This window comes from Clarias gariepinus, chromosome 11, assembly GCF_024256425.1.
Source record: "Clarias gariepinus isolate MV-2021 ecotype Netherlands chromosome 11, CGAR_prim_01v2, whole genome shotgun sequence".
In the NCBI taxonomy this organism is placed as follows: Eukaryota; Metazoa; Chordata; class Actinopteri; order Siluriformes; family Clariidae; genus Clarias; species Clarias gariepinus.
In genome coordinates this window covers 11,073,041-11,095,397 of record NC_071110.1, presented here as the reverse complement: position 1 = coordinate 11,095,397, position 22,357 = coordinate 11,073,041, and the positions used below count along the sequence as shown (strand labels likewise).

The window sequence follows — 22,357 nt, the reverse complement described above, 5'->3', positions numbered from 1 at the left end:
GTTGTATGGTAAAACATAAGTATAAATTACATCTATTTTTAATAATGACAGTAAGAGCATTGCATTAGGAACTCAGACTAAACAGCTTGGTTGCCATAGGTCACTTGTTAATGAGTTTACTTAAAAAAAAAAAAAGACTTCAATTTTCTACAGGAAGAAAAAACATAACACTGTAAAACAATAAAAAAAAATATTCATGTGGCCTGAGGAGTCCAGGTTGACCCTATTCTATAGCAATGTGCACATCAGGGTAAGAAGGGAAGAGCATGAAGTAATGCTTCAATCATGCATAGTACCCACTGTACAAGGGACCAGAATACTATAATCTGTACAAGTGCCTGGAGGCAGTTTTATAACCTTTTTAGGTTCAGTTGGTCAGGTTTAGGCTAAGAAATATTATCTGAAAATAAAATGAAATCAGGAACAGAAGGTACTGAATACCCAGTTTATTATCAATGGATTTTTCTTCCCTGATGACACAGCTACCGTATATTCCATGTCTCAATTGCAAACAAGTAGTTCTGGGGGCATGAGGAATAATTTTTACAAATAAACTGGCCGCTGCATAGTGTGCCTTATTCAAAACTTAAGTTTTTGAGCATGATATTTTTTTCTTATTTATGTTCTCACCAGCCACACCATGCAAACATAGGGTGTAAAAGTTTATTTTGAAACCTCAAAAATGTGCACTACAATTAAACACATCACACTCTCACAAATGCATGTACAATGGAAGTATTCAGGCAGTATAATATGTATGCATTCTATCTTAATCTTTATTGCATGGAAATAATTGATGAAAATGAAATGACATTAATGAATTACTGCTCTCAGCACAATCATTTATTACCTCCCACTTCCTGAAAACTGCTGGATAGACGAGAATAAATGTATGTATATGGCAGTTTAGTTTTGTTATGAAGTATTTGGTTATGTATACTTATGGTTACGTATACCGTGAGTTATATTTAGGTAGGTTCTTTCCGTATATGGTATGTTTTTTTTTGTCTTTTGATTTGATTATTTAACTGTACCATTACTTGACTTTTAATGACTATTAAAATGACTATTAATAATCATTACTTTGGGTATATAACATAATGAAAATAATTTCTATTCATATTTATTGTGTACTGTCTTTCTTAAATGTTATTAATTATAAATAATTTAAAATATTTATATATAATATTTATATTAAAAAACGCAGTATATATATATATATATATATATATATATATATATATATATATATATATATTTTTTTTTTTTTTTTTTTTTTTTACACTTTAATAGTAACCAAAAAACAGAATAAAAAACTTTTGAAGTTGTATTATTGGTAGAATCACTAATTTGTGTTTGTTGTTTATAAGTCTAATTCTAAGTCTAATTCTCCTCATTATCATAAACATATTTCTGTGATGTACTGTAGTTGATGCTTGGATAGAATAGTTGTGTGGGTGTAAATCTCATTTGATTACTCACTACTCAGTAAAAGGAACTAAAACTCAACCTGCTGAAAAGTGAAAAACAGAATAACCTGTGATAAAGTTGTTGCTTAGCAGAAGTTTCTAATATGCAAAAATCTTAGTATCATTGCCAACAAATGAAGACTGATCAACTACAGTAAAAAGCATGAAAATTCTCATTACAATGGTAAACAACAAGACACTTTACATTTATAAACATTTAATTTGTAAAATAATGACACTATTTTTGTCATCAGATATTCCCATAAACATTGAGGTCACCCACGTTGGCGTAGTCATCACCATCATCCTGTAAAAAAGAAATAAGAATGAAGACTTTAAAAGCTGCGGAATACTAAATATCTAACCAAAGCAGCCAAAGTATAATTAAACAAAATATTGGTAATTTGCTTTTCTATTCAAAATTCACTATTCTTTATTACATATTTTATTTGATTATTTTCAGGATAAAACGTGACATACAGAAAGCTATGTATAAACACCATCATGAAATGGTAAGTGATCATTTAAACAGACCAATATAAATCAGAAGATGTGATGGGATTTACTTACATCTATACATCCTCCACCATGTGAGTTGTATGCTTTTTTTTCACTAACGTTAAATACAAAAGAAAGATTTTTATTTTAGCCACACAGAATCCATGTTTTTTAAAATGCCTATTATTTATTTGACTGATAGTTATCTGAACGTATGCATAAATTAACATAACAAATTAGCAAAGCTAAATTATTATGTATTATAGTAAACAAAGTACAGTGAAACCTTAGATTGCAAGTAACGCGGTTTGTGAGTGTTGCGCAAGGTGAGCAAAGATTTTTTATAAATTTTTACTTGGAAAATAAACAAGTCTTGGTTTACAAGTACCAAGTATCACGTGGTACGGATTCGCTTTTTGTTTTGACGCCGAGCGTCAGGTGATCACAACTAAGCCAACGTTTTTTCTCTTTCTTGTGCTACAGAATTGTGGGTAATTGTCTCTCTTGCTAGGTCTTAGTGCACGTCTCTTACTGGTATAATCAATATCCATGCACGTGTGTACTGTTTACTACAACACTGTGACCACGTGTGTGCATAAAACATTTTATTTTGTGTCTGTATGCTTATGTGTACAGCAGTCGTAAAAAGCAAAAGCAAGTCTCATTAGAGAGGTTAAAAATCTTACCCTGTATCAACCTGCTCTTTGTGTCTGTGTGTACACGCATCATTGGACACCATTACACACACACACACACACACACACACACACACACAGACCCCTCCTACTTTTGCCTTCACAGATACACCCACACACTCTTACTCTCTGCTTTACACAGAAACACTGCTCTGTCGTAATTCTTTTCAAAGGTAAAGTGGAGGTTAATTTGTTTTATTTTTACTTTACAGCAGTGATTCTGTTAGTGTGTCGCTAAATCGAGTGTCATTAGAGAGATTTCTTGTTTATTTTTCCAATAAAACAGTGTTTCCGTTGTGTGCTTGCGTGTGTGTGAAAAGAGTGGAGGAAAAGTAACTGTGTAAGACGATAAAGGGAAGAGGGGAGCTTACTTTAGATTTACACACACACACACACACACACACACAAATAAACAGCGTCAACAACATTTTTACTTTATATTTTGTGTAAATTATTTTTATGTATTTATTTTTTGAGGCTGTGGAAAGAATAATTTGAGTTTCCATTATTTTTTATGTGAAAAAATTCAATTTGGTTTACGAGTGTTTTGAAATACGAGCTCACCACTGGAATGATTTATGCTTATAATCCAAGGTTCCACTGTATTAAAAACAATGTAATTCTTATCTTTACGATTAAGCCTGGTTTCTAAATATAAATAATCTAAATAGATGGTTTACAGTGGTACATTAAGGGTGGACAGAAGCTAAAATGTCGTAGCTAGAGTAGGGGTCGGCAACCTTAAACACTCAAGGAGCCATTTGGTCCCGTTTTCCACAGAACAGAAAACACCGGGAGCTGAAGATAACACTGCATATATTGCACAGCTTACCTCTCATATCTTCTAGTCTGAATCATTTGTTTCCTTTACGCAATTAGTGCCTATAAGAGTCACATAACAAAAGAACAAACGATTCGGACCAAGACTCATAATAACAGCTCGATTCTGTTACCTATGTAATGCACTGCATAGCGTCTATGGGAGTTACGTGACGAAAGAACAAACAACTCGGACTAGAGATTTATTAGAAGAGCTGCTCAATTCTGTTTTCTGTGTAATGCACTGCATAGCGTCCATGGGAGTCATGTGGCAAAAAAACAAACCATTCGGACCAAGACTCGAGAGGTAACTACTCATTTCTGTTTCCTGTACATAACCTATGGAGGTTTTGCGATGCTTTGCGCATGTGCGCCCAGTAGAAGACGAGCTCTGAGACTACTCATTCTTCTGAGGAATGTTAAAGACTCATTTAAAAAGAACGAAACAGGCATCGTACATCTGTGGTTGTGATGCATATTTTGAGTGGCAATAAATTAAATGTTTTATTTTAATGTTACAACATCACCATAATCTTCAAATTTAGAATTACAAAAAACTAATGAACTAAAATAAAATAAATTTCAATGAAATACTCATTTTTATTTTCCAAAGCCACAGTGAGCTGCAGTAGAGGCCTCACGTGCAAGAGCCACACGTGCCTCCGCAGCCACCCTTTGCCAACCCCTGAGCTAGAGTATAATTAATAAGACATGATAACCCATGCTGTTATATGAGAACATTCGACTTCAGAGTGTTGTGATAAGGCCCGGTTCAAAATTGAGGGATCTTATCAAAAGTGAGTTATTTTCTTTTAAAAGCTTGTCCCAAAATGTTTTATTCTAAATTGTTTACCCTTTTTTTATTCTTGTCAAATTGCTGATTGGTCCACCCTTGATGTATACAGTACTTATGCAATTGGGCCACGGTGATGCAAGTGATGCAATATTACTGTATATTATGTATATTATGGACTAGTACAGCATAAAACAATGTATGTTTAGTACTCTACCTCTTTGGAGATGGAAAGCGGGCTTTTGAGAATCCTGCTGTTTCTGGCACAGTACTTGCACTGTTGTTTGGCCTTTAAACATAGATATTTGAATATTTTCATTGTGCTGTGTCTCATTTAACCAAAAGAAGTTTTTGGATTTTACAGCCTCTGGATTATATCCAGCTAAAATAAGGTAAACAAAACATATGACCTAAACCAACAGTAAGTAACCTTCATCAAACATATTTTAACAAATTAAAGTCAGAAACTGATAATTCAGTTACTGTATGCATCTTTTTTGTGTCTTTTTCTTTGATGTCTATAAAATAAACCAGTTTTTAACTGTGGTTGTCCCTACCTGATCATTTTACTGCCAACTAGTAGATGAGTGTGTGAGTAAAGGACTGTGGGTCCTTTAGTACAATTTTTATGCTAAAAAAGATGCATAATAAATACTTACTTAGCAACAACATTTCTTTCAGTCTCTTGCCTTCTTCCATAGCCCCTTTAAAACCAAAAAGGATAAATGATAAAATTTTCTTCGAAATAATTAAATAAATAAATAAAGTTTTTCAGCTTGAAGGTGCGTGCATTGTTAATATGAAATTAATTAATATTTGGTTTTTAGGAGCAGGCATCATAATTATGCCTGAAAGATATCCTCAGAGATTCTCCCATTATCTTTGCAAGAGGTTATTTAACAATATCAGCAATGTGAGACTTTGAAATTAGACAACCTGTATTGTTAGTCTAATACCAGTCTTCGTGGATGAACAGCTTTAACTTTGCTGAATGTAAAAGCTTCAGTGTCTGTTTTATTGAGTAAAATGTTAAATTTTTAAGTTTGAAAAAACAAATGGAAAATAATGAAAATGGAAAATAACAAAAATGCATTTTGCAGTTTTAAATATGAGCTACAGTAGGTTTCCTTTTTCCTGTAGTAAAGGAGGAACAGAAAAAAAGGAACCGAAAAAGACAATTAAAAAAAGCAACATGTCCTCGATGTAGTTTCAAAGTTAAGTCTGATTATTAGCCTAATTTCACTTTCTATGCCTTGTCTCTGCCACTCCATGGCTGATTTTATCAGATTTGGCAGCAATTACAAATATTGGTTTATTAAACAGTTATACAAATAATTATATGTAGTTTGTCATGTGAACTCTTCTATCCAGCCACTGAATATGTGCTAAATTTTATATCAAACGGAACAGCTTAAGTTTGGCTGCAAAAATGCAGGTAAAACACTATAGCTAGCATTGTACATCTGGAGATGGATAAGCCACTAGATTGCAATGTGGAAATTGAGGATAAATGCTCCTGGCCCAGCTCAGTATGTTTCAGTATGGTGGACTAAGCAAGGATTCATATAAAAAAAGGTAAATGTACAGTAACTGTTGAATTGACTTGAGGTAGGTTTTCCTAAAAATATTTTATGTTTATTTCAGTTATGGTTTGTTACGGCCAAGTCACACTAGCAATCATTAAATAATGTATAAATTGGTTTGGCAAAAAAAAAAAATTAAGTGTTAAGGGAAAATAGTGGGTATTTAGAGTATATATTACGTCTGGAAAATTAATCAGCAAACTACATATTGTAGTCTGTTCATCATGCAAAACCAGAAAACTAGAAAAAAAAAACTAAAAGATGGTTGATGTTAAAAATAAAATCCTCTTTTAATATTAATTTAAATGAACTTTTTTAAAAAGTTTTATATTTATAAATAAATAAATAAATAAATAAATATAAATAATTAAATATATTACAATATAAAACCCTTTTTGCTCTGATTTCAGTACATTTTGGTGTGTGTGTGTATGTTTGTGTGTGTACTTTAATTGTATGTGTGAATTTATTTTTTATGTATATATTTAAAACTACTCCTGGCCTTAAAAAAAAAAAATAATAATAATAATATATATATATATATATATATATATATATATATATATATATATATATAGCATGGATCTTAAAATTTAATTATTATGGGGTGTATACGTATTTATAAAAACAGGCAACAGATGAGTCTACTTAGTTTAGTTGTGAGAAAATCAGGCTCCGTTTCACACTCCTCATCCATCCAACTGACCTGACCCTGTTGATAAGAGTAAAATACCCAGATCAGTCAATACAGAAAATATAGGAAATTTACATCTCCACATTTATAGCATTTGGCAGGTGCCCATATCCAGAGCAACAACAGTGGCAACTTCATGGTGTTTTAACCTGAGACCTTCAGTATTCCAACACCATAACCAGTGAACTACTCTTGCACCTCCACAATGGCATCTAAATATGTTAACATACTTCAATTCAATTCAATTTTATTTATATAGCGCTTTTAACAATAGTCATTGTCTCAAAGCAGCTTCACAAAAATGAAAGAAATTTATTCAAAAAAAAAAAGAGACTGAGAGTGGTATGGAAAACGAATTAAACAACCAAGTGCATGCTTACCTATGAGACATTCTGGAAAGACGACTCCATACCCTGTGAAGAAAAATAAATGTTTTACATTCTTTTTAGAATAATAAACCACACTGTAGTGTAGTCTATTGCAGAACACACAAGTCTTTCAATTTATGTAAAAAAAAAATCATGCATTAAATGCAGTGCACTCAGTGGAAATGAAGACTTTAAAGGTGTGGTTATCTTTAACTCAGAATCAGGTACACAAAGAATATATATGGAGAAGTAATGTACAGAATTAATTTTTAGATTAATTTTAAAACTGGACACATACAAAATTATTTAATTTTGCATCTCCCCTATATACAGTATAGTGTATGGGTGCTCAATCTAATTGCGATCTGGGTAGTTTGGAGGCTGGGTCGGAGGCCTGCTCTTTTCCTACTGGGCTTGTGTGCCATGGGCTGTGGTGCACTGGGTGTTCAGAGCTCTAAATTGGGTAGACTAATCAAGCTCTATATAGGAGGATGTACCAGAACAAAAAGAGCATCATCTCTGGACAAGAATCAGCAGTATAACTTTACCTGAAGGACAAGGGATATACATTTCAGGATGATAATGTACAAATCTTGGACATAGAGGCAACAGACTTGTAGGTCTTAGGTACAGCCTGTCTCCTATTTTTCATGCTGTCTTTAAATCGATCCCTAGGAAGATCAAGACCTCTTTTCAGGTCCACCTGGAAAACCATGCCTAAGGACTCCCCCCACTCTCTCTATTCATTACGTCTTGATGATTCTCCCTATCCTCTATTACTGATCTTCTTAATAACTTTATCCCTCCCCTACACTGAATAAATGAGGGGTGGCTCAAGACAAATACAAATGGCAAATACAATTGTACAGTATTCTTGTCCAAATATTTTTTAATCATTTACAATAAAACATTTTTGTCATAAAATCACAATTAATAACAATTTATTACCTCCTACATTATTTGCTTAGACCATCATGTTATTTTTAATCTATTGGTGACTACTCTAATTATTATTATTATTATTATTATTATTATTACTTACCCATTTGGATTTCTGGATTGGAGATCTTGGATCTGTTGCCTGAACGTGATGAAAAAAATTAATAAATCCACAAAGTATTACATCAAAAAAATCATCCAAAATCCTCTCGGGTTACTTTGCTGTAACCCTGTTCCCTGAAAAGGCAGGAATGAGATGCTGCAAGAAAACGCTATGGGAACATCTTTTTGTGTTGCCGGTTGTAAAGCATGTGTGTATCGTGTGCATGTGTTGGCTTATATAACCTCGGTCAGGTGACGTCATCTGATGAGACGCACCTGCAGGGTATAAATAGGAGTAAACCGGAAACATTCCTCAGATCAATTTTGTCTGAAGGGACGTCCGGTCACGCAGGCACTGCAAGTGTCTGGACCCCAAGGTTGTGTAGCGTGTGCGCACAAAGGCTGAGGAGGACTCAAGACCCGTGAGTCCGGAGTAGCATGAACATCCAGACTATAAAATCTAACAAGTGTGTGCGGAGAGGATCAACCTGCCGCATCGCACACTTGCTGCAGGGGAATCCCTCTTGCCAGCGCAATAGATGAGGCGATCCCCCTGGTTGAATGAGCCCTAATTCCTAGAGGCGAAGTGAGCCCACGCGCCTAATAGGAGAGGGCAATAGCATCTCTCACCCAGTGTAGTGGCGGCCGCCCACCGGTTGCGGCCTTATAACATGTAAAAAGCTGCTCTGACTTATGCCACTGGCTGATGTGGTCGACGTAAATCTGAAGAGCATGTACTGGACACAGTAAGTAAAGTCTTTCCTGCTTCCAGACCCAGGGGAGCTGGAAGAATCAGAGAGTTGTAAAGGGGACATTTGCTGTTCTTGTGAGGCAAAGAGGTCCACTTCTGCTACATGTAATCTCTCCCAGATTAACTGACTACTTCGGGGTCGGGTTTCCCCGTGTGTCAGAGCTTGACACTGCTCCCACATTTATATGCCCTGGAATTTCAATTCAGTTCAATTCAATTTTATTTATATAGCGCTTTTAACAATGGTCTTTGAGACAATGGTCTTTGTCTCAAAGCAGCTTCACAAAAAATTAAAGAAATTTTTTTTTTTTTTTTAGAAAAGAAAAGAAAATATTTGGAAGTGTGTATGTGTGAGAAAAATGTGTCTAGATAATAATGAAATGAATGAATGATGAATGAAATGTTTCTGATGAGCAAGCCAAGGGTGACGGCGACAGTGGCAAGGAAAAACGCCCTGAGATGACAATAAGAAGAAACCTTTAGAGGAACCAGACTCAACAGGGAACCCATCCTCATCTGGGTAATAACAGATAAAAATAACATCATGTGTGTTGTGCAGGTGAGAGTTCAATATAACAGAAGTTGTGTAGATTAACATGAAGTCCAGTTCAGCACAGGGAGTCAGTAGGTGCAGAGGGCAGATGGGGTCTGGATCACTGGAAGCACAGGAGCAGGATGGTAGCTCCAGCCATCATAAAGCAGAATCCAGCTGGAGCTGGTCCTTCTCTAGATGCCTTGGAAACCTTGCAGGGTTGGCCTTTGTCTACTAAAGCTGGCACAATCTCCAGATGCCTCGGGATGGGTAGAAAAATACAGAAAAGATGGAGAGAATTAGCGTAGTTGCCATTCAGGATAGGTGTACTGGAGTATGAGGTTATGGGATGAGTTACGCGTATGCCAGATTAAAGAGATGCGTCTTGAGTCTACTTTTGAATTGGGAAACCGTGTCTGCTCCCCGAACACTGTCTGAAAGGCTATTCCAAAGCTTTGGATCCAAATATGAAAATGCCCTGCCCCCTTTTGTAGATTTTAAAATTCTGGGAATTACCAGAAGTCCAGAGTTTTGTGATCTTAAGGAACGTGGTGGATTATAGCGTATCAGAAGACTGGTTAGGTATGTGGGAGCTAAACCATTTAAAGCCTTGTATGTAAGTAGTACTATTTTGTAATTAATTCTAAATTAAACAGGTAGCCAGTGCAGGGATGATAATATAGGTGTTATATGATCATATTTCCTGGATCTAGTGAGAACCCTGGCGGCTGCATTTTGGACTAACTGGAGCTTGTTTATTGAGGATGCAGGACAACCACCTAGTAATGCATTACAATAGTCCAGTCTGGAGGTCATGAATGCATGAACTAGCTTTTCTGCATTAGATACGGATAGGATACTTCTAAGTTTGGCAATATTTCTAAGATGGAAAAAGGCTGTTTTTGAAATATTGGAAATATGATTTTCAAAAGACATGTTACTGTCTAATATTACGCCCAGGTCTTTTACTGTTGAGCTGGTAGTAACAGTACATCCTTCTAAACGCAGGCTGAATTGTGAAAGCTAAATTGTACGTAAATTGTTAATATATGAGACTGCCGTAGTGTTGTCCACCCGCACTAGGACATGGTAGCCTCTAACTGCTGAAGGAAATGCTTTAGGGCCAGAAATGGAGCCATCATTTTGAGGCAATTGATGTGCCACGCGAGAAGATGACCTCTCCAGCTCCCTTGGGATGGACGGTCATCTAAGACCACACCCCAGCCCGTAAGGGAAGCGTCTGTCGTTGGCATCTTGCGACGACAAGACGGACTTAGAGTGGGACCCAGAGTCAAAAACCGGGGTCTGAACCACATAGAAAGGGTACGAAGCCCCTGGCGCATAACTCTTATTGGGGATTGGCCCTTGAGTGAAATCTCCTGGTTCTTAGCCACAACTGAAATGCTCTTATGTGCAGAGGCCAAAAAGTATCACCGTTGATGCAGCTGCCATGAGAGCTAAAGATCTCTGAAAGTGATGAACAGTCACTGTCTGGTCTAGCTTGATTTCCATGAGGGTGTTGAGAGTAGATTCGACACAAGCGGGAGACAGCTGTGCCCGCTTTACGATCGAATCCCATGTGACACCAAAAAATGTTGTCCTCTAAAACAGGAAAGAGGGGGGAGGTGGAGTTTAGTGGTTCGGCATCCGGGAGTACAGCAGGATATGACTAAAGGACTAACGTGCTGTTAAAGAGACCGGTGTTGTCCGAAACACCAAAGGCGGCGGAACTTAACACCGACCCCCTGGGTGCCAGGGAGGGCCCATTTTTATAGGAAAGAATGTTACGCGCCCCTCACCGGGGGGAGGGGGGCACTCCCACAGTCCTGGGTACATGAGCTTCAGGACTTCTTCTTCTTAGAAAAGAAGATGGTGCGGCGGTCTGATCTCTTTGGGGCGGCTTGTGAGGGGCAGCAACCCGCACCCCAGTCCTTACGTGGGGGTGCCCGGCTGCTGACACTCTTCTTCTGCGCCTCCTGTCTGGCGAGAATCAGATCCAGTCGAAACTGGGTGACCAACAGTCTCGACTCTTGAGCACGGCGTGGGAGAAATTTCTTAAAAGCCTGTTCATATAGCCTAGCCTCCCGAAACCTAGTGGCGACGGAATTAACAGCGTCGCCGAACAGGCCGGAAGGTGAGACAGGGGCATCAAGGAGGAATGTTCGATCCTTATCCTTGATGTCTGTCAGGTTTAACCACAGGCGCCTCTCTGTGGACACCAAGGAGGCCATAGAACGGCCGATAGCACGGGCCATCTGTTTGGTCGCACGAAGGGACAAGTCAGTAGCCCGGCATAATTCTGCGAATGCTTTCTTATTCACGGTGCCGCTTGTGCTCAAATCCTTCAGCAGATCAGCCTGGTACGCCTGCAATGCCGCCATGGTGTGCAAAGAAGCGCCGTCTTGACCTGCTGCTTGGAACGCCTTTCCTACCAGGGTAGAAGAAGTTCTACACGGCTTGGAGGGAAGTGTTGGCTTCTTTAGTGAGGATGATGTCCCAGGAGCGAGATAGCCCTCAAGCGTCTCTTCTATCTGGGGCATCACCATATAACCTCGTGCTTTTGCCTCACCTATATTCGCATAAAAATGAAGTCGATGGTACAAAAATATGAGCTGAATAAGGCTTACTCCAAGAACGAGTTAATTAATTGTGGAGGTCGTCAAAAAAGGGGAGAGAGCGGCATTGTGGCTCCATCTCCTGGCCACCCGACAGAAATCTGTCGTTTAATTTTGAATGTTTGGGGTAAGCTTGCTCCTGTGGCCAATCAATGTGCAGCCGCTTGACTTCAAGCAGCTCCTCATACTCTCTATCTTCCTTAGAGGAACGTTCTGAGGTAGCTACTTCCATTTCCACAGAAGCAAGAGAACGAGTCTCTTCTACACACTCACGAGAAGCACTGGAGTGCGCTTGTGAAGTGGAAGGATAGATTTCGCGATCAGAAGAGAGGTTGAGAGAAAGGAGAGGAGATTCCATCCCACGCGCCTCGGCCAGATCGGCTTGTGATCCCCAGGAGTGCAGCGCGGCTCGTGGTTCTCTAAAGAACGCAAGGCGCACGTGTGGCACTTTTATGGGAAGAAGATCACAGTGTTCACAGTCTCCTTGGAGCCCTTTGATAGCGTGCTTTCCACCCAAACACTCAAAGCAAAAAGTGTGGAGATCGCCACCTGAAAGGAAATTTTCTCAACGGAGGGGGAGGGGGGGGGGGATGGTGCGGTGACCTCTCACTTTAAACTCCGATATTATATCGGTGAGTTAAACACTTTTCTTGGCTTTTTAATTTGCTTGTGACACACGCGCACAATGCGATCTGTAGACGAAAAGGTCTGAGGAGGAGAACTCCTATTTATAACCTGCAGGTGCGTCTCATCAGATGACGTCACCTGACCGAGGTTATATAAGCCAAAATTTTGCGTGATTGATACACACATGCTTCACGACCGGCAACACGAAAAGATGTTCCCATAGCGTTTTCACGCAGCATCAAGTGTAGCCTTTGAAAGGGAACAGTATCTATTTCATCAATTAAAATGGTAGATTAAATAACAGTTGAATGGAAAATAAAAAATGCATTTTGCAATTAGATATGAGCTAGGTTTTGCAGTAGATATGAGCTATGTTTCCTTTTTTCTGTAGTAAAGGAGGAATAGAAAAAAAAGAACAGAAAACTTTTTTATGCCTTGTCTTTTTCAGTCCATGGCTGATTTTATGAGATTTACATTGATGTGTGTGTGTGTGTGTGTGTGTGTGTGTGTGAGAGAGAGAGAGAGAGAGAGAGAGAGAGAGAGAGAGAGCCTGGTGTTACATCCAAGGTGTATTCTCTCACACACCTCACACTCCAGATCAGCTCTGGCTCCCCCTTTTCTCTGACCACAGCAAATCAACAACTTTAGATGAAGGTATGTATTCCTAGCTGATAATACTGTACATTTAAGGTCATTTAAATAATTACTAATTTTTTTTCTGAAAGATCATTCCTTTTTCAAACACACTCTGCCAGTGTTAGTTTGTCTAAGCCAATCAGAATGCAGGACCTTATCGAGCATTTCCGATTCATGTTCAGGCTGATATGTAGCATCATTAATTTAATATGACATATTTAATATTTGTATGTAAAGGCTAAAACACAATAAAGTGCTGAAAATACATAAGAAAAATATCATGAGTAGTCAGCTGCCAGTTGCTAACAGAAAACGTAATTTTTATCTAGTCTTTATCCATTACTGTAGCTGCTAACTTGTACCTGCTTATGGCTGACCTAGCCTTCTAAGAACTTAAAATGACTGGGTTAGCCTTTAGCAGTTATCCACTAGGCCAGGGGTCGGCAAACCGTGGCTCCCTGTGGCTTTAGAAAATAAATAATGAGTATTTAATTTAAATTTATTTAATTTTTTTATTTTAGTTTAGTTTTTTTAAATATGAGAATAATGGTGATCTTGTAAATGCACATTACCGAGCGCAGGGGAAGAAAACCCACTGCTCTCGTATTTGAATGAAAAAGCACGCTGGCTTTGCTTTGGTATAGCTTTTACAGCGAAGAGGGAATTTTAACGCATAACACAGTTTATTGTGCAACTAGTAATGCAGCCTGTTGGTTAGAAGTGATGCATTCCGATCAGCAAGTATTTCCCTGAAAAGTGGACTTCCCAGGAAACAGGAAGGGGTACGCTTTAAAGTACACCATTTATAGTCCATTTTCAATTTAGGTGGACAGCTCACTGCTACTCCAGTACACACAAAAAAAGGATGATGGCACACAAAAGCAGACAGTTTGCTGCAGGTGGATAATTTAAGCTAGACTTTTTATTTTATAAATACGAGGAGGACCAAGTATTTTTTTGGGAAAGTAGCCTTTAACCTTCAAGTTTAAAATGTTTTTGTTGCATGCAGAAATAAGATGTTGTTCTTTTTTTTTTCCGTTTGTTCTGATTTTATAAATGCAACACACATTGCACATATTTTTTATAAAAAACATACATGTGTTGTCTTCATTTTAGATGTTAAAAAGGTTTTGTGGCTGTCACTTTCCCCACATGCTCATGTTTTACCTAACCTGTCAAATGTCCTTTTCCATGTCGCCGTTTCCACCCTGTCTGCACACCAGTCTCGCATTCGATGCTGATAACTCCAGCACTTAAGCATACACTGCGCACTGCTTTAGTGCTGGATTATTGGGTGCTTTTCTCACCTTAATTCTCCTAGCTTTCATGTTGCCAAGTTCAATCTGTTTTCTCGTTTTTCACCTCTTTTTATCCTTACCAACGTGGCATCTGCTCTTGGATTCCTCTCGTTCTACTATGCCCCATAACAGACTAATCTAGCCAGTGAAATGAATCCAGCAGAGTTTAGCCGCATAAGATCTGCGCTGAAGAGGCAAGGCAGTCTTTTCGTAGCACAGGAGCAGGAGTTGCTTATCACCAAACAAGCCCTCGTTGACATCACGACCCGGCTCTGAACTTCCGGAAACCTCAACATGTGATAAGAACCACGCCTACCAGTCCCCCCTACCTATGGAGGAGATCCAGGCACATGTTGCTCCTTTCCCTGTCAGTGCTTCTTAATCTTTGAGCTGCAGACCTCCACAGACTCCAAGGTGGCCTACGCGATCACCCTCCTCTTGGGATGGGCACGGGAGTGGAGCACTCTGCTCTGGGATGCCCATAATCCTTGCTGCTTCAATTTTGAGGATTTCTCTAAGGAGATGAGGGCGCGGGTGGATTCTGGTCTTCGCCTCCAGAGACCAGGTAGCTTTTTGATTCTTGCTTCCGCCTTTTGACCATGCTTTCGTCTAACATTGCGGTCACTCATCTGCACCTGGATTCCTCTCATTAACCTACCCCGGTTAACCTAGGTCTCATTAATAGCTAAAGATTGCCAGGTTAGCTGCTAACTTTAAACTATTTTTGGCTAACCCAGTACTTCTTTAAAGCTTAGTAAAGCTAACAGCAGCTAAGCTAAGTGCTGATGGAACTGAACAAACAGCATGTTTTTTTTTTCTTGCTGTCATATTTTCAGTTTGTTCATGCAGACTGAAGCCCCTTCTAAATGTATAAAAAATTATTTTGCCAGATGAAATCAAAGTCAAAAGTCACAAATACTTTAAAGGCACATTTAGCACAGCACAGCTGAGCAAAGTGCTGTACAATCCTTAAATAGCTGAAGACATAGAACACACTACAAAAACATACAATAATAAGGAAATAAAAATCTGATATAATCAAAACAAAACAATTTCAGTGGGAAATTCCACCTTCATTGCAATAAAACAATCAAATAAAATAAAACAGGAAAAATAATATTTCCTCACACTGTATTAAATGCTAGAGTGTATAAAAACGTCTTGAGATTATGTAGGTCCCCTTCAGAAAATAAATTGCAAGGAATAAAGGCAATGCAAAACTAATGCATTAAGTGTGAACCAGCAACATAAAGTAAGTACAGTATAACTGCAAAAACTTAATTCAGACTTACTTGTATCTCTTGGTCACGAAGAAGCATGCAGTTCCAAATAAAATGACAGTCCCGAACACAGCAACCACAGGAATAATTATGTGAAAGAAATTCTCTTTACCTGAAAAAGATGCTGAGCTATTTATAGGCACATACATTTTTAGCATTAACTAATTAGCATTTAACTTAAGGGCACTGTTTATATAAAGTAATAATTCGCATAATAATTTGTCTTTAAATATTATATAATGTTCATTCCTGTACCCTGTTTCAGATTATTCATTGACAAACTATGCCTAGGCTGCATATAAAGATGCATTTCACATCAGAAACAATAGTCAAATTATAACTTTCATGTAACTTGATTTAACTATTGGAAAATGATGCCAATATCAGCAGTATATTTTTTCTTCTGGGGTCAACCAGGATGTATAATAACTCAGTTCAGTTTAGGCCTTATTCATCATATACATTACTACAGAGTGACATGCTTTATTCTTTGCATATCCCAGCTTCTTTTGTTAGTAAGCAGCGGTCCGAGCACAGGGTCAGACATTATATGGTGCCCCTGGAGCAGACAGGGTTAAGAGCCTTGCTTAAGGGCCCAACAGCGTCAACCTGGTGAAGTCAGAGCTTGAACCATCGACCTTCTGATCACACTGAGATACCACTCCCCACAACCCATTTTATAGAAATTATTATAATATTCTTTGATCATTCCTGACAAGCCAATCATAAAAAAACATCTTTCATTAGAAAAAACAACCTACAGTATGTTGTCTTACGTTTGACATATATCTTGCTAGTGACTGCAGTTTTTCTGTCACCATAATAAGTGACAGTGCAGGTGATGTTTGTGTGATCATCCTGCTCTGTGGTGGTGAAGGTAAAGAGGGACTCCACTTCCCATACTCCATGGCCCTGGTCCCTATAGGATGAACGAGTTTTCACATCTTTACGACTCCATTCAATAGTTGGCTGGTGAGTGGGACAGGTGTGTTTGACAGAACACTTAAAGATGGCAGGTGTTCCCTCCACGAAGGACTCTTCTTTATCCAGATGTGGTTTGTCAGGTTCAGCTGTGCACAAAATGCAGTGGCATTACTATTAAATAACTTTAAAACTAATGAATCTAACGATGATATTAAAGCTAGAACTAGCTGGCTAGTTATTGTATTCTAGTCTAAGAAGATAATTTACCATAAAGGAAAATAATATGCATGTCAATTCATCAAAGCATACTTTTCAACAAAATGATAATCATTGCAGCAGGTTGGGGTTACTTTGGCATGTTGGGAAGTTGCCTTTCTGGTGTTCACTCTCCTTAAGACTGATCTCATGTCACACTTTGAAATGATGAACATATTTTTTGTACCAACACTCTCCACATGCATGCTGCTATTTGCAACACTAGAGAGATTAACATTTATCTCATCTGTAAGGTTGTTAGCTATAGCCTTGAAACATGCCTAGAAAATCTGTTCATGCTTCATAGACACATCCATATTTTTCTGGATGTTGTTTTTTTTATCATCTGTTATTACTCTTAGTATCTGCCACAGAGCCACTTTTCTGGATCTGTAATTCTAGTTTTCTAATGTTGCCCCTATTTACCTCCCCACTGTGTATGACATGGCCTTTTAATCATCCATACTCCCATAAGTGATCCCTGTTGTAGCAGTGGATCCCAGTCAGATTTATCCAGTTTTTAATTAGAGAATGTTTCTGATTATGTTTTTGTTTGTTTGTTTGTTTGTTTGCTTGTTTGTTTGTTGGTTTGTTTGTTGGTTTGTTTGTTTGTTTGTTTTTTTTGGGGGGGGGGCACCAACTGCAAAGGACACCACTCCTGCAAAGTGGCCACCAACTTGTGCATTCCAGTGCACAACCTCCTTCTGAAACAGTGTGTCCTACTGTATTTAAGTTTTTATTTACATTTTAGCTGGAGTGTGGAGTGAAGTCCGAGAACCTACCAGTGAAGGTAGGGCATTGCATGTTTAAGACTGGGAGTGGTAAAGTCCCCTGCCACAGTGCTATAGGTACTGTACTGTAGAAACAGTGACATTTGATGGTCAGGTTGGGTGTACAGGAGCATGGAGGTACAATGCTCATAGTATCACACCAGCTGATGTTTCCTGTTATAGTTTACTGTTACTTTTTACTGTGTACTGATAGACACTGTTCTGTCCATGCGGTAAACTGAAAAGAACTTGCCTGGATGGATGGGGTGGTCCAGTATTGCTGGATTTAACTGGGGAATTATGGATAAATTTATGCTAAGTAAGTTTCTTTTTACCACTTATCATGTATTTTGATATAATGTTTTTTTTCTTTGAGTTTTTGAGTCATTGTTAACGTTATTGCAAAAGAGTCATCAACTGTTACTGAATCTTTTAAAGAATACAATATAATCAATCCCTACTTTTTATGCTTTTATCCCTTTTAATAATTATTATATATACAGTATATACAGTGGAACCATGGATTGCGAGAGTTCCGCAGGACAAGCTAAAATTTTAAAACATTTTTGCCTTGTTTTGCCAAGTCTTGTTTTAATGCAGAGCAGCACATAATCACAACTGAGTCAATGGTTCTTCTCTCTCTCGTGCTGCAGAATTGTGGGTAATCGTCTCTTATACTCCCGTCTCTCTGTACTGTTTACTATAACACTGTGACCGTGTGTGTGTGTGTGTGTGTGTGTGTGTGTGCATATGGCATTATTTATTTTGTGTTTGTATGTGTGTGAAAGTCATTCTTTCACATGTCTTTTCACGCATGCGTTTACTGTTTATTATAAAGTAGTAAAACAAAAGCATGTGTCATTAAAGAGGTTCCTTGTTAAAGATTCAGTTTCTCTCTCTGTAAGAAAGCAGTGATTCCATTAGAGTGTGTGTGTGTGAGTTTCATTAGAGAGTGTGTGCCCCTCCCCTCCTCCTTTCGCCTTCACACACACACACACACACATACACTCACTCTAACAGAAACAATGGTCTGGTGGGATTCTTTGTAAAGGTTAACTGCAGGTTAATTTGGTTTATTTTTACTTCACAGCAGTGATTCCGATAGCGTGAGTGCACGCATGAGTGAGAGGTTCCTTGTTAAAGAAGTTTCCCGAAAGTAGTGTTTCCGTTAGTCTCTGTGTGTGTGTGTGTGTGTGTGTGTGTGTGTGTGTGTGTGTGTGTGTGTGTGTGTGTGAAAGTCGTCTCACACAGTAGCCCTCCCTCCTCTCAAAAGAGAGAAGGAAGGGAGAGGGTAAGTCATTTCTCCTCTTGTCTTACTTTAGCTTCACACGCACAAACACACACACACACTTCCACACACACACAGCGCGTGTGTGCACAAACACACTTACAGAAACATTTATCTGGTAGGTTTTATTTTTACTGTATAGAGAAAAGTGCAGGTTCAATTTTGACTTTATATTTTGTAAAAATTATTTTTATATATACATTTTTAATGTTGTGAAATGTATAATCTATATACATATACTATATACAATAAAAATCTGACTATTCACTATTTCTTAAGGGGAAATTTGCATTGATATACAAGTATTTTGATATACAAACATGCTTCCGGAACGAATTACGCTCACAATCCAGGGTTCCTCTGTTCATATATATCCCGTTTTTGCAGGTGAATTTTATTTATTGCATCACTATTTAAATCCTCATTTCCGGGAAATCAACAAATAGAAAAAAATCTAAAATAGTCAATTCCAAAACAAAACTCACACTTCATGATGATGTCCACACACTGCTCCACGAAGGAGAATTTATCTCTACCTGGAATTTCAATTCTGAAACAGAATGGGCCGTTGTCATGGTCTTTTACATCATCTATCTCCAGTGAGCAGTTTTTCTTACTCAGTTGGCCAATTAGCTTTGTGCGATCCTTGAAGCTATCAGCGATGTTTAAAGAATCTTCGTCGTAGATTTTTCGTTCTTTGCCTGACTTTTCGTGCCAGATTCCCTTCAGCCGAGAGCTAGGAAGCTCCGTGCCAGGGTAATTAAACTTACAGGGCAACACAACACAAGATGAGACAAGTGCCTCTATTTTAGGTTCAACTTCTGCCTTCCACACATCCGACAAAACAGAGGCAAAGATCACTGTGGAAGATGATCAAAATAGCAGGACCATATTTTTACAATCAACATATGCACTGTATTTGCTGTATTTAATAAAAAGCAAATAAATAAACTAAATGAATGTTATTCTGTACCTTGAAGACAAATCCAGCAGAGCACTGTTTTGGAATGTGGATCCATACTGTAACTCTGAAGAAAATTTATTGTTTTTCAACTTTTCAATACATATCTGATATCAGTAATAGATTTTAAATAAATAATAAATCAACGTGTATTTCATACTAAAATAATTACTTCAGTTTATGCAGTTTCTTTGCACCAAAGCCCTTACTGTATATTTTATATATTTATCCTTAGGATTATAAGTGTATAAAATTATAAATAATGACAAAAACATATTACAAATCTGATACAAAAGTAGTTAATATTTTGTTAAATATAAAGATAAACATATGCAGCACATAGATGGTTTGGACAAATGCGAAAATGTGCTTTAAGTCAGACTCTGGGTTCATTTATTTATTTACTAAGAAAGATAAGGAAAGCATAAAAGATTTCCAGATTGTAAGCATGCAGAAACCAAAATAGATACTTAAATGTTTAACACTACATATCCTCAATCAGATACAAATGAACTTCTTAAAGAATAACCCATGACTGACCACTTGTTATTACTTATATCGTGATGAATAGTTGTTCTAATATTCTAACTTCATCTCTCCCTTTCTTGTGTAAATAAACCAAAAGAATTAACCCAAATATTTCACAAAAGACAGACATCCTGATGCTCTAGAATAGTATATTATCATAACTAATAGAATCAGAAAACTATGAGAATACTTCTCCATAATAATGGTTATCTTTATTAAAAAACATCATGGTTTAAATAATCTCACTTGCTCACTTATTGTCTATACCATTTTATCCCGTATACATTATCTCAGAAGACCTAGGGCATGAGGTGGGTACACCCTAGATGGGGCACCAATCCATCGCAGGGCACACACATACACACACTTGGGGCAATTTGGGAATGCTAATTAGTTTAATCCTCATGTCTTTCGACCTTACCCGGATGAAACCCGCCAAGCACGGGGAAAATATGCAAACTCCACACCCACAGACCCAAGGCAGGAAGTGAACCCGGTACCGGGAGGTGCAAGGGGACAGTGCTACTTACCATTAAGCCACTGTGTCGCCTTGGTATAAATAATTTGTTTACTATTTTTTTATTGTTATAAAAATCAGCCCATTATTATTTAATATTCAACAGCATTATTATAAAAGGTACTGTACTTTCATTATAATAATAAAAAAAGCTTTGGAAATAATGAACTATATATAGTATATAGTTGATATATATGATATATATCATCATATAATTGGTACGAATGACAAAATGGAAGCAGTAAGGATATAATTATTATCAAGACCAAGTGGTACTGTAAATCCAAAAATATATATATTTTTTGACCCAAATGTTCGCTGTCAGGGGACAATTCAGGAATAAGCTGTTCCATAAAAGGCCAGAATATTATTTTTTAATACATGAAGAATAAACCTATTATTTAATGAAGGTATTTGGTAAAATTTTACCAAATGGTAAAATTTTTGTAAGAGTGCTTATCATTGCATGCAAAATGCAGCATTAGTGGTATTTATATCATAACCACTATAAACAAATTAATACATTATAAAGACATAACCCAGGTGTATTTTATTTTGTTTTTATATGTCTGATGGCAATGATTCTTGAATTAGCCCTCAGTCTATGAACGTCTTCAAATAACAAGTGAAATTCAAATAAGACTTTGGTGGACCCGGTACAGTGCAGGAAACACCTGCTGTTTCCTCTGACCCTTAGTTCACTTATAGACAGTGTAAAAAATCAACTACTGTAAACTATATTTAGATGTTTTTTCCTTCAATATGATTTAGCCGGATTTAAAAATTAACAATTAAAACGTTTTTTTTTTTCAACTCATTATCTCTTTAACTACAGTATATCTTACAGTCATGGCTTGTTAAATAAAACATAATTGTGAACAGAAAGTATTATGCAAATTCTTTAAATGATCAATTTCAACCCATGAAAAAAAATGTATACCATACAATTACAGCATTGCAAATATTGATTACACAAAGAGATTATTAAAATGCTATATAAATACAAAAACAACTTACATTTTGGTTGTTGGATGTAGAAAAACTATTATCTCCTAAGTGACAGATTTCCACTGCTCTACAAGTATATTGACTTCTTTGTGGAAAAAGGAGGTGCAAGTAAAAGTCCTGCCCACATTCTGCTCTGCATTTTTAAAACTGAGGTGTAAAACTCCAGAAACAAGTTTTTGTCGCTTCAGAACTGGCACTTTTCTGGGAATGGCAAATCACACATCATTGGTTTAAAAGGTGATAAGTATCGACAGTAGAAACACTGATCACAAGCCCTGTGATTGGTTGACGAAATGGAAAAAGAGCGGCTCAACTTTTTTGTAACACGTGTTATGCGCTGAAATGCCCCCCTGCCATGGATTGACCCCCCCTACATAATCGCTATCAAATATTAAATTAGAACATAA

General features: G+C 37.4%; 1 protein-coding gene across 1 annotated transcript; it reads right to left on the bottom strand.

The window, feature by feature from the left end:
- Positions 1-1,353: 1,353 nt before the first annotated feature.
- Positions 1,354-22,010, bottom strand: LOC128533119 (myelin-associated glycoprotein-like). The gene is made up of 11 exons (XM_053507339.1): positions 21,960-22,010; positions 19,910-19,962; positions 19,422-19,796; positions 16,476-16,769; positions 15,712-15,811; positions 7,962-8,000; positions 6,932-6,964; positions 4,934-6,569; positions 4,492-4,563; positions 2,040-2,082; positions 1,354-1,776 (listed from the first exon to the last, which is right to left on the bottom strand). Exons 2-8 carry the CDS (start codon positions 19,953-19,955, stop codon positions 6,506-6,508), a joined length of 951 nt encoding a protein of 316 aa, XP_053363314.1. The 5' UTR covers positions 19,956-19,962; positions 21,960-22,010; the 3' UTR covers positions 1,354-1,776; positions 2,040-2,082; positions 4,492-4,563; positions 4,934-6,505.
- Positions 22,011-22,357: the final 347 nt, after the last annotated feature.

Excerpts from the sequence above, each read along its gene's own strand:
- LOC128533119 (XM_053507339.1), bottom strand. The coding sequence starts at position 19,955 with ATGGATCCACATTCCAAAACAGTGCTCTGCTGGATTTGTCTTCAAG. Across the intron at positions 19,797-19,909 it reads CTGCTGGATTTGTCTTCAAG|TGATCTTTGCCTCTGTTTTG; the intron begins GTACAGAATAAC and ends CATCTTCCACAG. Across the intron at positions 8,001-15,711 it reads TTCGTGACCAAGAGATACAA|GCAACAGATCCAAGATCTCC; the intron begins GTAAGTCTGAAT and ends CATCACGTTCAG.